Here is a 16,413-nt window from a genome sequence, read left to right as displayed (position 1 = left end):
GTGCCGTTTGTTCACTGTCTTTGAAATTGAACCTTATTTTCGAAAATCATCACGGAATTTTCTGGTTATGTACAGTAAACCCTTTTCAACATTTACCTGCGACTTTAATATGGAAATTCAGATTACTATTCTGTCTCAAAATTATTTTCTGTGAGATTCAGGTAAAAATTAACTGCGGTTATGATATTTAGTGATTTTTCCGGGTTTTCTTCCGCGTTTATCCATTTTGAAGAATACCCGGAAAAATCACTAAATATCATCATAATCTCCGCGGAAGCCTACTTGGAAACTCTAACTGCGGTTATCTCTACGTCATATTTAAATTTCCAGATGAGTTTCAAAGGAATAATCCGTCACGTAAATGGGCATAAAATGTCCTCAACCTCCACCGCGGTCGAATGTAAGTATTCTTAACGTATCGCAATACTCACAATATGATCTACGCTTTCTCCAGTATTTTCTGTCGATATTTATATTCATAACGGAGAGAAAATTTTGCTGGCTAACCTGCGCTGACGACTAAAGTCTATGCATATCTACTCAGTGGTGTTCCCTTGGGCTCGCGGTCGGTGTCGAATTCCCCATTCACCTCAAGCACCGATTTGCGCGTGGAGAGTCACTCGCAAAGATGGACATCGCGATGACGCAAACAGCTGCTTAACACGACCTCTTTCTCGACCGTACTTTTATGGTGACGGATTACTCACGTAAAACTTATGATATCATCTTGAAATTTTCCGGGGAAACAGAGAAGGCCCTATTCAAAATTTACCCATGTCTCAAATATTAAGAAATTAAACCTGATTTATCAAATAAAATCTAAAAAGGTATAATTATCAAATTTGAGGTGCCATCGAATTTACTACGAGGTCACCTCTGCTTAACCTGAAAATTTCATTTTGGTAAGTTTTAAGCGAGAAATCAGTCACCAAAAAAGACCGGTCGAACAGGAATTACTTACAGCTCGGTGTTTTCAGAATCAGGAACGAATCGGAACACTTGGATCGGACTCTACGTCATTTACTATCCTCAGGACAATACGTGCGTTTCTGACTGCTTCCTATCAATTCAAGGGATGCTTTTCGATCGAAGGAAAGAAGTCGATCGGGGTAGAGGTCTCGGAAAGTCATTTCGATTGCGCTGGCCCTTAATGATGTTGTAGATGTTAAATGTAATTGTTGGGCTATAATAAAATAATACCGCTGTATTTCATTAGTGTTGATGTATGCGGATGTTAATTATTTGGCTATAATAAAATAATACCGCTTCATTTCATGAGTGCTGATTTATGTGGGTGTAATATGAAATATAGAATATATGTAAGTGAATTTAATCATCGTGTAAGCAAGACAAAGAATGCGCATGTGATATGTGCATAGATATATGCACAATGTGCACACATCGTATCTCTGTTGGTTCAAGTTTGTTAATATATTATTCCGGAGAGTAATTTATCAAAAGGAAGATGAAACAAGTGGAAATGCATAGCGTATTTGTCCTCCTAATCTGCACGGTCGATTGGTGAATGGACACTGCGCTGGCGAAAGAATGGCTCCAAGCCTTAGTAAATGACTCTATTGGAAATGCGCCAAACGTGGTCTTCATTTGAGGTGGCAGCTCGTTAAGAGGCTTAACCGGTCGTGCGTATTTGGTCCTTTTTTCTTGACCTTACACCGTCTTGTTTTAAACTTCAGCTACCAACCTGAGGAGTTCAGGATATAAGTGGCTGACCCATGCGACAATGACCGGTGTCTCATATATAGAAGTTTTGCATCCAATATGTCGTTACTGTAAAATTTACAAAATAGATTTTGAGGTAAAGTTAATAAAAGTGTATAGTATTGAAACAAAATTTCAAATGTTGCTGGCCTCGGTCGTGGCGGGGCGAAGTCATGGCCTGTCAAATCGAAGATCGCGCTATTCTGTTGTATCGAGTCATAAAAAACGTGATAAAAATATACCGAAGTATACCGCACATCCCTACCACGAAGATCAAGTCTTTCATCGTTCGATTCAAGAGCTTGTAGGCTTCCAGAGATCGCTTTCAATATTAACCTCTGTTTGGTACGTTGCATGATTTTCCTTTTCTAACCTCTCGCAGATATGCTTCACTCAAGGTCCTCATTCATTATAGCAGCTCCTTCATGAGTCCAGTATGGAAAGGTTACTTTGGTTAGGGCGGAAGCAGCGCGTTGTTGAGATTCCTGGCTGCCATAGCATGGTATGATTGGCCGTTTCAACTTTAGAAGCTGTTGTTGCATACGAGCCTGGACTATTTTTTGAAGGTCGGCTATTATAGTCGTAGTAAGCTGGGAGGGAGTCTCTAACTATAGTCCTAGACTCCAAGGGCAACTCTTTTTTTAACTGGGTCTACGTATACCTGAGCGGTGGTTTTGTGATTCTTGGCGTTTGCTGATATCTCGACCTGTTAACTCTGCCAAAGTTGTGATTATGTATCTTGATAATTTCTTAAAACTTAATTTTGATCTTGCGGAGATCATTCGATGAATATGGTATACATCGGTTTTTTTATTTCTGGTCAAAATCGGCAAATTTACGTTTTTACTTATGCTTGACTATCCCTCTGAAAAATGTGGTTTGTAATAGATTTAAATTCATTCTATTCACTTCTTTCGCTTAAAGTGAGTGGACATTGTAGGGCATTGAATTTCTCCCCGTTTAAATGGCATATTGGTTTAAATTTTTGTCCTTTTTCGGCCATCTGCCATCAACGTAAGTTACAGCATTTATTCCCTAATGATTGTAGGAGAAGAGCACTGATGTACCAAGTTTTACTGCTGTCTCTAGTATAACTTACGTCATGATATAAATTTTATTTCGAAGTGAAATCGTATTTTCGTCGTAATCTACTTTTTTCTGTCATTTATAGGGAAACGAAAATAAATTTAATGTAAACTGTAAACATGAGAGCATCAATGAAGATGAAAGTTATTCGTTGGCTCTTTTTTCCGTGTACTTTAGGAGGCCTTCTGAATATACGATGAAAGCTTTTGCTGAGTACAAAGTGAAGTTGTTGTCTAGGGGGAAAATCTTTAAACCCTACTCCGCTAACACCCTTTCCTACCCCTGCAGCTTAAATTGAAGAAGATGCGGGCTAAATACTGCTAATAGATAGAGTAGAGAATATCTGAGATAGCACTAATCTTCAATTGGAGGTTTGCTTCCTTCCGTCAAGGTCAAGTAATGAGAGGCATTGTGTATTTCTCCTCATCCACGGGTATGTTGGTGGAAGTAATTATCGTTCCGAAATGCTTGTGTCTTCACCTAACATTCCTATTGAGTTCTCTCAATCCTTAATTCACTGTACCGAGGCTGTTCCAGTCTTTTTCTCTTTCGATTTGGTAAAAAATCATGTTAAATTTTCATGTTTGTAAACATGGTTCCGACCAACTAATCCGGAATATGAGAATGCCCTTTTATATCCGTCATCCACCTTTATATTTATTGTATTCCTGATCTAAATTTTTCTGTCATTAGTAGCGAAAAAAGTAATTTTCATCACAGTAATAATACTAATATATTTCAAGATTGAAGGTTATATGTAAAAATGAGGGGATTAATGTATATGAAAATTGCTTTTCCCACTCTTTTCTCTCTAATTTTAGTGGCACTCTGAATTTACAATTAGAGATATTTGCACTACTAAATACAAAGTGAAGGTATTTCCTAGTGGAGGAAATTTTTAAACGCTGCTCTGCTTACACCCTTTACCCTACAGCTTAACAGCTTAAATGAAAAAAGGTGCTGGCTAAATACTGCTAATAGATGGAAGAGAGAATATCTGAGATAGTACTAATCCTCAATTAGAGGTTTGCTTCCTTCCTTCAAGGTCAGGTAATGAGAGGCATTGCGTATTTATTGCCTCCTCAGCCACGGGTATGCTGGTGTAAGTTATTATTATCGTTCTGAAATTGAAATGCTTGTGTCTTCTCCTAACGTCCTTACTGACTTATCTCAATCCTTAATTCATTGTACCGAGGCAATTAGAGTCTTTTTCTCTTTAAAATATATAGTAAATATTATTATATTTTAAAAAATTGGTAAAAAATCATGTGACTTTTCAAGGTTTCAAAATTTTCAAGATTGCTTGGTTTCGACCGACGAACCTAGAAAGTTGAAAATATCTTCTTCATCCGTCACCCACCTTTCAATTTATTGGGGGTTGAGTACTAAGTTTCAAATAAGCCTTCCTTTGACTTCCCTCTGATCTCTGATGGCATTACTAACTTTTTGAGTGTCCTCTATTAGAAAACATTTTTTTCAGCTCGGATTTTAGTGGATAATGGCATTGATTTCTCTCACCTTTACATTCTGCATGCATTTCAAGTGAGTGGAAATCATGTTTCCAAATATTGAGGCGGCCAAAGTATTTCAAAGCCCCGCTTTGACCCCTGGCTCGCGAAGCGGTAAAAGTCTGCTTGATAACCCCATCGGCATAAGTTGTTCGGGTTCATGTCTCAAGTTTTCATATCGCGTTCCCACTTGTAACCGTTCAAATTATCGTTTTAGGCCATTTATCATCTCTCGACTTTGTGTGACACTTTGAAAAATCTATATTTTTCAACTGGTTGATTAATTGATCGCTTGTATTTCTGTTTTTATTTTGTTTGGCGGTTTTGTATTCGAATTCTGAGGGAACTACTTGGTTCATTGAATTTTTGAAGGACTTTGACCTCAGTTTATGTTAAGGATCTCTTTGTTCCGATGGATCGTTGGATTGTAATAGCATATAAATGGTCCACTAGACGTTATCTATAATATCACTCTTGTTAAAGTTGTTGACTAGTTTTCCGATGTGTAATCGGGTGCGCTGGGAGCAGGGCCGGTGTAAGCGTAAGTAAGCGGCCGCATAGGGCGCCGAGCAAAAAGGGGCACGTAAGCGCTTAGCCCATTGTTCAGTACTAATCCTACTACCTCTGTAATTATTTTTTAGGGGTGCGGTTGGAATGCTGTTTGCTTACACTAATAAAATGTCTATAACCGGCCCTGTCTGGGAGTGAAAGAATAAGGCTAATGAAGAGTATACGATCACAAGTAAGCTCAATCACGGAATTAAATTTAAGAGTCCAATCGACGCGATTAAAAGATGGTATTTCCGCAATTATTTGTTTGACATTTATGGTAAAAGTAATGACTATTTTCATCTTCTTGATAAGCTAATGTAATGTAGCTGGAGAATGTTTCATCAATAATTTAATACAAGATTTTCCAATTAGACAACGAATACCGCGCATATTTTTTTCATGGAATTTTACTCTGTCGAGAGGTAGTGAGCTCTTTTTGGAATAAATTATTTCACTTCCGTGAATAAAATAGCCAAGAAAATGAATTAACCGTGCGATATCAGGCCTAATAATAGGAAAAATGTCGATAAGAGCTAGATTTTAAATATGGAAGTGACAAAAAATTGATGTGAATGTCTTTATGCCAAGAGAATCATGATAAAAATTAAACGTGCGCCAGTCAGTGCATTACTTTCTGAGTTATTTGCAAATGTCATATTTTAAGTCGAGTTACGTTATTGTATAAAACTATAAGCTGTGTGCTAACCTCTTTATTAGCGCAATTTTATTTTGTTTAAGAAGATACGACACCCTCACGATACGACACTCTACCGGTCCTGTTGTGTTTTCTTTCGTAAAGTATTATTATTTGTTTCAATCAGAGGCTACAGCTATTAAAATTTCACAGCATACAATTTCTTATTTTCAGCGTTACCAAATATTAAACATAAAAATTGTATCTTTGAGAATACACTGGGGTAAAATTTTCAAATTTTAAATGCAGGCAAGTGCTAATAAGGGCTCTATGTGCCATGTAAATTTCAAGACGGTATAAGGGTAAGTTTTCGTAAACTCCCTCGTACTATTAAGGATAGCAACAGCGTCTCAATTAATAGCATTTATGGCGTCACTCGCTAGGACGACTCATTGCATGCTTTGCAATGCTTTGCATTGCACTTTTGGCCTATGTCGCCGCGTCAATTTTTGGGTGGCCCCAGCGTCCTTATTTAATAGGACGAGTGCCCGCGAAAGTTTTAACGAAGGACTCATTGCATGTTTTTTTTGTCTTCCATATCTATCCTTGCATGGATTTTCTATTGGAACTACCAACAATTGGCAAGTTTTGTCTTTGCATGAATATACACGTATATTTTGATAAGGTACCTACATAATATTTCTATGATCGTGCGTTGTGCATGTGGCGGTCCTCTTGCGTGCTCCATGTTGGTGATAGGTCACCCCCTGCCAAACACCCTGAAGGTAGGGTATCGTGTAGATGCAATGGTTTTGAACTAGTAATACATCGCGAAATAATATCGTTGAAGCGGAGGTGATGAGTCCTCTTAAATCTCAAGTAATGATTAGAGTGAATGACCTCCACTTTCAAAGGAAAGGCAGAAAATGGTCAAAGCAGTGTTTTTCGGAAGCGGTCCTTGACTCCACCACTCCCATGCTCCCAATGTCTCCCTCGGCTCTTTTATCATCTCTCCTGCCTTCCCTCCCCATCCCTCGACCTGTCAAACCTTCTCGGCGTCAATAGCAACGGGATCTATTATCGATTGCCTGTTTATCAGCCACGCGCGACACGAAAACAACACCTAAATCATTTTTCTCTCCGGCCGGGAATGGTAATCCTACCGAATAGAGTACGTATCTTCTTTAACAGGAGTGAAACTGAAATATGAGCTCTGCTGAAAGAATAATAGGCGCGACTGGAGTTGGAGCCCCTTATTCGCCAATTGGTGGATTGGCGGCGGTTTCTAGAACTATTTTCCCCGCGCGTTATGGTTACTATATTTTTATCAACAAATCAAAAATTTTCCTCCAATTTGAGTACTTTCTTCAATCAATACAGTCTCACAAACTTCTCTACAAAAACTATACCAATCAGTCACTGTTTTATCCGTCACTTTCAAAACTGCCATATTGTACTTTTGCATACACTGCCCTAACCATTAGTGGCGGATTAACGGGGTGGAGGCGGACGCCCTCCTCCCTCCGTAATATCGGGCAATTTTGAAAAAATGGTAATTTTTTAAATGTAGCTCACCATTGTGTTTCGTTTATTTTACCAGCATGACTAATAGTGTTTATAAATAATTTATGAAAATGTAAAAGCTACTTGTCTTCAGTTATAGGACGTCAGACGAATCATCTACGAGGTATTGAATGCCACCAAGGCGCTGCGTTAAGTAATGACCTTCCTCCCAAGACTCCGACCTTAATCGTCCGCAGTAAATATTATTTTGTTTAGTTTTCTGGAGGGAGAGGTGGCATTTTTATGCCTTAAGGGCGTTCAGAATCGAAATGTGATGGATAGCCAGGTTTCAAACTGCTATTTTCTCGAAAGTTTCGGAGTGCGGTCGCTCCAATCACCCGAGAACTAAATTATTTAGGATTCCTTCGTGGATAAATATAATTTTACCCCAAATTTGGGGTCGAAATTAATTTAAAATATAGTGGATAACGAAAAGAGGCGAATTCTCAAAGAAATCACAGCTAACAACTGCGTAAAATTCGCACTTACCCATTTCATAGACTCCACTGACGCGCTTCAAGCAATAATGTCTTTAAAATCACATGAAATATTTTCAACAGGGTAATATTTTTCTCTTCGTAGTTTTCGGTATCTTTCTTTGATCTTATGAAACCTTTCTTTCATGCGCTTTTGTCCTCTATTTTATTTTATCCTGTCCCAATTTTGTATGTGTACAATGACGCCATTTGACGCCCATATACTGGAACATCCGGCGTGAGAGTAATCTTTAGCGTCATCGCATTCAGTGGACTCGCTTTGAATAACTAGAAGCTTACTCTATCAGTCATGGACTCCGTGACCCCAATATTCATTTAATCGAACAGCTTGGACTAAATCAAACCATTCATCCATTAAAGGCGGGACTGGAAATAATTTTATAATACCTTTCCTCAATGAGAAGAGCGTTACCTTGGTCTTGGACAATACCGACAATACCCTCGCCCAAAATGTCTCGGTCATTGCGCAATACATGTCCAACATTGAGTATGTACAGATGAGCAATGCCGACAAACCTTTGTTCATCCAGTTGCGTCGTGATAAAGACGGCTGACCATAGTATACACCTTAGAAAACTACGTTGAGTCTCGAGACGTCTATAAACGTTTTCACAACGAAAGCAACTTTTTTCTTAGCCCTAGCTCAGGAGACTTTCCAACCAATCATATGTTAATAAACGACATCTATTTTAAAATATTAATCATTACGAAGTAATCAAAAAATAAAATTTTAACGAAATCAAGAACAAGTTTTTCGTAGATTCCTCAGCAGGACTGCAACTTAAAAAATACTCTTTATGATCTCATATTTTTTTTAGATTAATCCTAAGTCAATTCTTGCCATCTATTCTTTAATTAACGTAATTTTTTCTTCGGGTTAAAATTATTGTGCGTGGTTGTTTGAGAGTGCGTTGTCCTATGACATGATATTTCCTTAGTTTATTTTTTATTTTTTGTTAATGTTGGCCAGTATTTAATTGGCTTTGGATAGTTTAACCTTGGTTTCCAAGGTATTCGTGACGTTTGGAGAGGACTTCTTCGCCACTTTTTTAAGATGTTCAATCGTAAGAATTTAGTTCGTGGCGTTGGTTAATGTAAATTCTGACCTCATATTAGCATTTCTTTGGCTTAGGATTGGTCTTTATCCTACCTAATTTAAAGGCTATGGTCAAAACCTTATGCAGCTTGATTAAATGATTAACTTAAGACAATAAAACTATGGAGAGATTAAGGACATCAATGGATATAAAGACTGTAATGAAAGTGATTGTAATTTCATCACCAGTAAAATGAAACCCATAGATAGGAATAACTCTGGGTAGAATATGGCTCCTGGGGAGAAAGAATAGCAAGTTCAATGGGTATAGCAAGTACAATTCAGTGAAGGTATAACTTTCCCAAAATTTGACGATAAATATTCCAGTTTCGTAGTATCTAATAAATGTGCTTGTGTTGTGTCTGATGCTGAAAAGTCAGTTTATTACAAATTTACTGACACATGCTCCTAAAACTAGTTGAATTTATGAAAATGGAAGATGCTACTGTTACTCAGTGACTTACCTGAGTTCCTTACTCTACCAAAGACTTATTTCAATTTCAACTCCTTTGATTTTTTTCTTTGGTGGATAGTTAGTTATTTTGATATTAAACGGTATAAATCATAAAATTACTTCATATTTCGTTGGTATATTAAGTATAGCTAAAACTGTTGTTTTTAATGTATTTTTATAAGCTGAATACATTCTTAGGTTCTAGGATCAAATATTAATAATAATAGTTAATAATATTAGCGTTAACGCTGGTATCATTTTTAATTAATTTATATTTTATGCCATTTTATTTGACCTGCAATTTCTATATTGGGACCATATAAATAATTATTAACTTTGATAACATTAATTTGTACTTGAAAACATTAGCTTTTAGTAATTTCAGTTGGTCATCAAGGGTTATTATTTCTTTAATTAGGTACTTTCATTTGGAGTAGGTACTTAATTACATTTATATTGTTTGTTGGACCTTCACTCACTTTGAATCCTGTTCTCTGTTATACATTAAAAATTAATGCATCCTTTCAGGTAGTGCTCCATTTGTTGATACCCAGTTTGAGGTATAACTTCATCCTTACCTGACATTTGTGCCTGTGTCACTATGGAGAAGGATGTTGTTGCTGCTGCGGAGAGGGCTGCCTTGGCTGCAAGCGATGCCCAAGAGCAACCAGGGAAGAAATGGCCACAATACATTGCTGCTATGTCAGGTAAGGTCAATCAGAGAAGTTTTAATCGTTGAAGAGGTATTAGGAATCCAAATTATGTATGGCAGTCATGGAAGAAGACACAGAGAACATGGCTTATTTTAAAGGCCAGTGAAGGAATTAACTTTATATATCTTTGATATGTCATCTATTCTTGGTGTTGATATTTAATTCGTAGTTCTGGTAATCCAGATATGTTCTTAGCTGTAAAATTGAGTTAAAGTTAGCCTAAAAGTTCAACTCCAGAAAAATTTTCAAATAGTTTTCAGTGCCTCAGTTCTCAGAGTACCTATTTCAACAATGAGCAACATTGCATTTAAAGACTGGTTTCAAACATACTAGTTTCAAACCCTTTTTTAGGTAGTCCGCAGGAATTAATTTTGTAATTCCATCAAGGATGAGCATGTACTAAACAGCAGAATGCTAACTTCTCCAGAAAATACGTAAAAACAAGTGGGGAATTTACATACCTATTCACATAAATATAATTTTCACAAACAGGTACAAGATATACTTATCTTTATTACCCTACTAAGTTTTTTAACTGAGGGCACTTTATTTAGAATGCAGATGATACAAAAATATAAGTTTTTTACTTAAGTAAGAGTAATTATTTGAATAATAAAGTGTGTGATTCTGCAATTTATACATACCTTGGTGCCTTTTGATGAAACTTATCCCTCCTACTAGTTGGGGTAGTGTAGTCGGTACAACATATTTTGTTGTTGGCCCTTAAAATTCTATAGAACATTTCAATTTTTTTCTTCCAAAAGTTCAATTTCTAGTAACCACAGTTTCAACACTTTCCTAACTGCAGGCTTTACATGCACCAAAAACTTCCCGGCGGACAGGGATTTTTGGGAAATTTTTTTCATAAAAAATAGTAAATATTACTGTTGGTTTCTGAACCCTTAAAATTATCTGACATGGATTTTGTCAATTAAAAGCCATTTAAGTAAGGAGATGAAGGTCTGTTGAACTTAATAATGTTAAATTCTATCCAGAAAAGGAATAGATCGAGGAAAAAATGAGAATGTAATGGGATGCAGAAGCCATGAACCCAATGCCATAGTTTTGCTCAGGTCCCTTGCACATGGGGAAATTGGCTGGCCCGAGTGCTACTCGGCATTATGCTGAAAATGTTAACCTGTGACCATGACATTGCAGTTGGACTTGCTTACCATTGCACTCCTCTGTGATTGTATTTAAGCAATATGTGTACCAATTTCAAACACATTTTTGGGTATTCCACAGGAATTAATTTTGTACTTCCATCGAGGACGAGTATGTACTAAACAGCAGAGTGCTTACTTCTCCAGAAAATGCATAAAAACAAGTGGGAAATTTACATAGGTATTTACATAAATATAATTTACTCAAAAAGGTACAAGATACACCTATCTTTATTACCCTACTAAATTTTTTAACTGAGGGCACTTCATTTAGAATGCATAAGCGATGCATTTCTGATCAACCACTAATGTGATGTTCTCGTATCCTCCCTCCTCAGCTACCTTATCAGCTGCAGTAGCCGGAACGTGCCTTGCCTGGACTTCCCCAGCGCTTCCCATGCTCCCCTATGACGATCAGCAAGGATCTTGGATAGGGTCACTGCTCTCACTGGGAGCTATCCCAGGGGCAGCCATGGCTGGCACACTGACGCATTCCATTGGCCCAAAGCCAGCCATTGCTGCGCTTGCCATCCCCTTCCTCATATCCTATATCATCATCGGGTCTGTTCAAGACTTGTGGGCCATCTACGCTGCTCGTCTCATTGGTGGGCTTGCTTTGGGTGGTGTTGTGGTTGCTGTGCCTATTTATGTGGCCGAGATAGCTGAGGATTCTGTCAGGGGCACATTAGGATCCATATTGCAGGTAACTATGACCAGGCAATGTGCCTTCAATTTTCTTGAAAAATTATATGTTAAAGCACCAACATATTTCTATAGCATTGGGAAATAAAATAAGAGCAAATTGGTGGCATCACTATAAAAATTATTAATATCCAATTCACTGCCCCATTTAAATTCCACGAGCAGCATCATAAGTTACTAACATGCTTTCTAGGACAGCTTATAGGTATGTAGCTTTTAGTCCCAAATATTTTTATCATTTCCTTTTCTGGCCTGTGCCCTCCCAAGTTATGAATGCCATTTTGCATATTGTAATCTTGAAGTTATGCCTTATGTAAGTGTATCCTGTCACTGATTCCATTAAATAAGGCAGGAGGGACAATGCTGCAGGCGATTTGAATGCTGTTTGAATTTCCCCCTTCAGAAATCATAGAACAGAAGTGATTTTCAGTTTTGAACAGCAGGGAAAGAGACTGCTTAGTTCAGTGTAGTATATAATAATTTATTGACTGCACAATAGCTTTTGACTTACCTAGAATTTCTGATTTATATTAATATTTAGGTCATGTTCAACGTTGGTATCCTCTTTGCGAATGCAGTGGGTGCAGCCGAACACTATGGTGCCCTTGCATGGTCATCAGCAGCCCTCGCTGTGCTGGCCCTTGCCCTCATACTTCTGATGCCTGAAAGTCCGAGGTGTCTGCTGGCAAAAGGCAAGCAGGAGGAGGCCCAGGTATCCCTCCAGTGGCTGAGAGGCACGACAAATGTCGGGCACGAAATGGGAAGATTAATAGAGAATGTGGAAAGGGAAGCAGAAGAGCAGAGGACATCTTCCTTCCGGGAACTTGCCTCAACTCCTGCCATGAAGAGAGCTCTTGTCATTTCCATTGGCCTAGTGGTCATTCAGCAGCTCTCAGGGATCAATGTTGTTTTCTTCTATACTCAGCGCATATTCAAGGATGCTGGGAGTTCAATGAGCCCATCAACAAGCTCGATAGTAGTTGCCGTGGTGATGCTCATCTTTTCTCAGATAGCCACGCCACTTGCAGATAAGGCTGGGAGGAGGATACTGCTGTTGATTTCAGCGACTGGAATGGCAATTTCTTTGGCTTCTCTTGGAGGTTATTTCCAGGTAAACAAGCTAACGGATTTTTAAATTAACATATTTGCTGCGGAGGACGCAATTTGATGTCTTTCTTATCTGATTGTGGGAAGAGCATATTGCCATTAGGTATCATTATCCTCTATCACTTGTTTCCATTGTTTATACGGTGGAATCCACAAATTTGATCTATAAAGGAGGTTATTTGGAGCTGGATATTTTCATACAAAATTATTCTTTAATATTTATAGAGTTGGCACCTGGGAGAAGAAGGCCATCTTTGATATTCATTGCCTTACATCATTACATTCCTTGCCTTCTTTTCTCTCTGTCTGATATGGTAATTTTAGTCATTATGTTCATAATAAAAAGGTGTTATAATATGCCCATGATCAGGGCACATCAAGCATTAGCTCATGAAGTTCAATGTAAATTGGTTAGGAAATGTGCATTGAAATTTTTTGTATTGCCCAGTCATGATACCTAATAGTCACCTGAAATGTAAAACCTCATAAATCAAAAATATCTAAATTTACAGTCTGGAAAAAAACTTAATTTTCTTGACAACATTTAAATAAATGCTTGGTTTTTAAATTCATTATAGTAAATTTTGAATAGAATTTTTTCAGCTGTATTATATGAAATACAAGCTTTTACAACTAATGGCATAAATATTTAATTCATAAGACATTTTTGTTTTACATTTAAGGTGACATAATGCTTATTATTCTTGTAAATTAAAAAGTGAGGTGATTTAAAGAAGCGCCTGTAAGGATGCGACAATGATTTTTATTCATGTTTTATAATTTGTGAGTGATGAAAAGAAGAAAATTTAAGCTGTCTTGCTGAATGTTTGAAATAGACAAATCTTATAGACGGCAAGAAAAATATTTCAGGGCACAGCTTGATTTAATGAAACATAATGACTTGATTTGAGAATGTGCAATACAGGAATGCAATGAAATTGAGTAGAAATACAGGAATAGAGTAAGTTTACCGTACAGCTAAAAGAAATTAACATGGACTCTTGCATTGGTGGTAAACTTTGTAATCATTCAGATATTTCATTAAATTGCCCAAGTCTTGGATGAAAATCGATATTTTCTCTTTAAGATATGTAGTTTTTTGTTATAATTCAGTCCTTATGGTGGTTTATATGTAGATATTGAAGTGCTTTTTATTCCTTTACAGGCCATAAAGGATGGCAGTGATATGACTTCCATTACATGGCTCCCCTTGATCACAGTTATTGCTTACCTTTGTACTTACCTCCTTGGCTTTGGCCCTCTTCCTTGGGCCGTAATGGCAGAGGTGCTGCCCCCCACTGCCAAAGGGCCTGCAGGAGCTATAGTTGCCTCAGCATGCTGGGTTTTGTCCTTCATTACCACCAAATGCTTCCAGGTGATTATAGTTGATTTTTGCTGATTCAATGCAGATGATCTCTTGAGAGACCATCCCAGTTTCTAGCACGTTTGGGGTTACCTCTTCAAGAGATTGTAGACTGTCGTAATTTTTCTTTCCTTATCTTTGATGTGGAAACAGCTCAAGTAGATTTTTCAGGATTTACCACAAAATTTACCTTTTTTTCATTTTTTTGTCTCCAGTTCTGGTATTTTATTATTTTTTTAGAGCTATTTTACATGATTGGAAGGACCCATGTTGTTGCCAAAATCTTTTTGTTTATGCATTCAACTAATGGTTTTGGTGGAATCTTTATTATCGCACTCCATATAATTTATTTATGTAATTTTGTGATATTAATATGACTGTTGACTGCTCAACAAAACTTTGATCCTGTGTTAAATCATGCTGAGAAAGTTGGCAGAAAGAAATCTTAATTATTGTGATGAAAATATGAATAACATATATTTTCGAGGTGGATATTTTATCATTATAGTTATAGATCAAATTTCTAAAGTTTGGATCTAAATTACATCATCAGCAGGTAATATTATTTTTTTATGAGTTATGCCTGAGAACCCTCCATTTATATAAAATGGAAAAATTGTAACTGGTGTAGCCGATATATCTACAGGAAATGGGTGCATAAATGCAATTCCATTGTACAACCTTTAAAGGCACTGTAAAAGTAAAATTTTTACATGTGCCTTCAAGTAGCCTTTTTTGAGGCGTCTTTTTTATTTTGATAACTTTTTGATTGTATCATACATTCATGCTATGCATGTCATCCCTTCTCCACCACTCTGTGGCCATGTGCATAGGCTAAGTGTGGTTTGATTTGTTTACACTCTTGTGAAAGGATCTTCCTGGACTGTTACATGACCCATATCCTTGACACATTATCAAGTCATGAAAATTGGGTGGCTACTTACATGTTTTCTTATTTGTTTATATGTTTGCCTATATACCTATTTGCCTATATGTTTGATAGGCTAAATGGGGGAGATTTTTTTCATTATTGTAACCTACCTTTGCCTTCTATCTGATGAATTATTTTATATGATTTGGAATATTGGTTCTGTGTGAATGATCCCATTGATGGCTTCTTATGATGGCTACCTACCCAACATCATCATCATGAAAGATTGGCATGACTCAGCTCTCCATTTTGCTCTCGTAACTGCTAGCCTTTTCATATTGACTTATTAATTACATCTGTTTTAAATCCTTATCCAATATGCTTAAAAAGATAGGGATGCTAAACAACACAAACAATACAACAAAGAAACAAAAACAAACCTTTCTTACAAAGATAGCGATTCACTGTTATTTGCTTTAAACGTCAAAATAAATATTATTTCTGGGTGGTCATTTCCCAAGAGATATGATAAGCCAATGGTTTTATAAGTTTAATAGCCAGTCTTATGCAACTCATATGGGTCTGTCCCTTGCCCATTTTCCGGTCAGCCTGTCATTTATTAATTGTTTTCATTCGGCCATCATGCCTCATGATGTGGAAAACTAATGAGCTCCTTGTGGACTTCTTCAGGTTTTTAGGAGACCTCTCTTTTCTACCACACCTCTTAGCACTTGATCAGTACTTTTTCTCCCAATTACCTATTCTGTCTACAATTTATTTAGTTTAAAATTATCGTTATATTTTGCACCACTTCTAACATTGTCAATTGAATTTTTTGCAGGACATGGTGGATTTACTGGATACAGCTGCTGCGTTTTTCCTCTTTGGGGGTTTCAGTGCTTTGGGAGCAATTTTTGTGTTCTTGCTCCTTCCCGAGACCAAAGGAAAGTCATTTGAGCAAATACAGACTCAACTTTCCATAGGATTTCGAGTCAGATCATCAAGTTGACAGGGAGTGAAGCGAGATTGAATCTACATTACCATGGTGCCAACTGTCAAAACTTACCGACGAAATACTTGAATGGTGCAAATTGTGCCTCAATTTTCTTATGTAAAGGTTTTGGTAAAGCTTCTGGTTGAGAAACTCTTAATATTGAACCCTTGCCTTGTTGCATCTCGTTAATATGAATTTTTGGGGCCAAACTACTGTCATGCCTTAAGTTCTTCTGTTTCCAACTATTTTTCTGGCCTGGAAAGCCAAATATTTTGTGAAGATTGTATGAAGATCATGGAAGGAGATGAAAAATTTATGTTGCTCGCAACAAAAGGTCCTGAAAATTGGGCATTGTATGACGTAAATAAAGGCTAATTTTCTATTTTTGTAA

The 16,413-nt window shown here is 37.1% G+C and overlaps 1 protein-coding gene across 2 annotated transcripts in view; it reads left to right on the top strand.

The window, feature by feature from the left end:
- The window catches only part of LOC124154193 (facilitated trehalose transporter Tret1-like), a 36,815-nt gene extending 20,402 nt beyond the window's left edge, over positions 1-16,413 (top strand). For both annotated transcript variants that reach the window (XM_046527760.1, XM_046527759.1), the window contains exons 2-6: positions 9,638-9,816; positions 11,324-11,688; positions 12,229-12,798; positions 13,960-14,169; positions 15,870-16,413. In XM_046527760.1, the coding sequence (XP_046383716.1) occupies positions 9,711-9,816; positions 11,324-11,688; positions 12,229-12,798; positions 13,960-14,169; positions 15,870-16,037 (1,419 nt within the window). In that variant the 5' untranslated portion in view covers positions 9,638-9,710 and the 3' untranslated portion in view covers positions 16,038-16,413. The remainder of the gene's footprint in view (positions 1-9,637; positions 9,817-11,323; positions 11,689-12,228; positions 12,799-13,959; positions 14,170-15,869) is intronic.

Source organism: Ischnura elegans, chromosome 2 (genome assembly GCF_921293095.1).
Source record: "Ischnura elegans chromosome 2, ioIscEleg1.1, whole genome shotgun sequence".
NCBI classification, from domain to species: Eukaryota; Metazoa; Arthropoda; class Insecta; order Odonata; family Coenagrionidae; genus Ischnura; species Ischnura elegans.
This window is presented reverse-complemented; position numbering and strand designations above follow the sequence as displayed.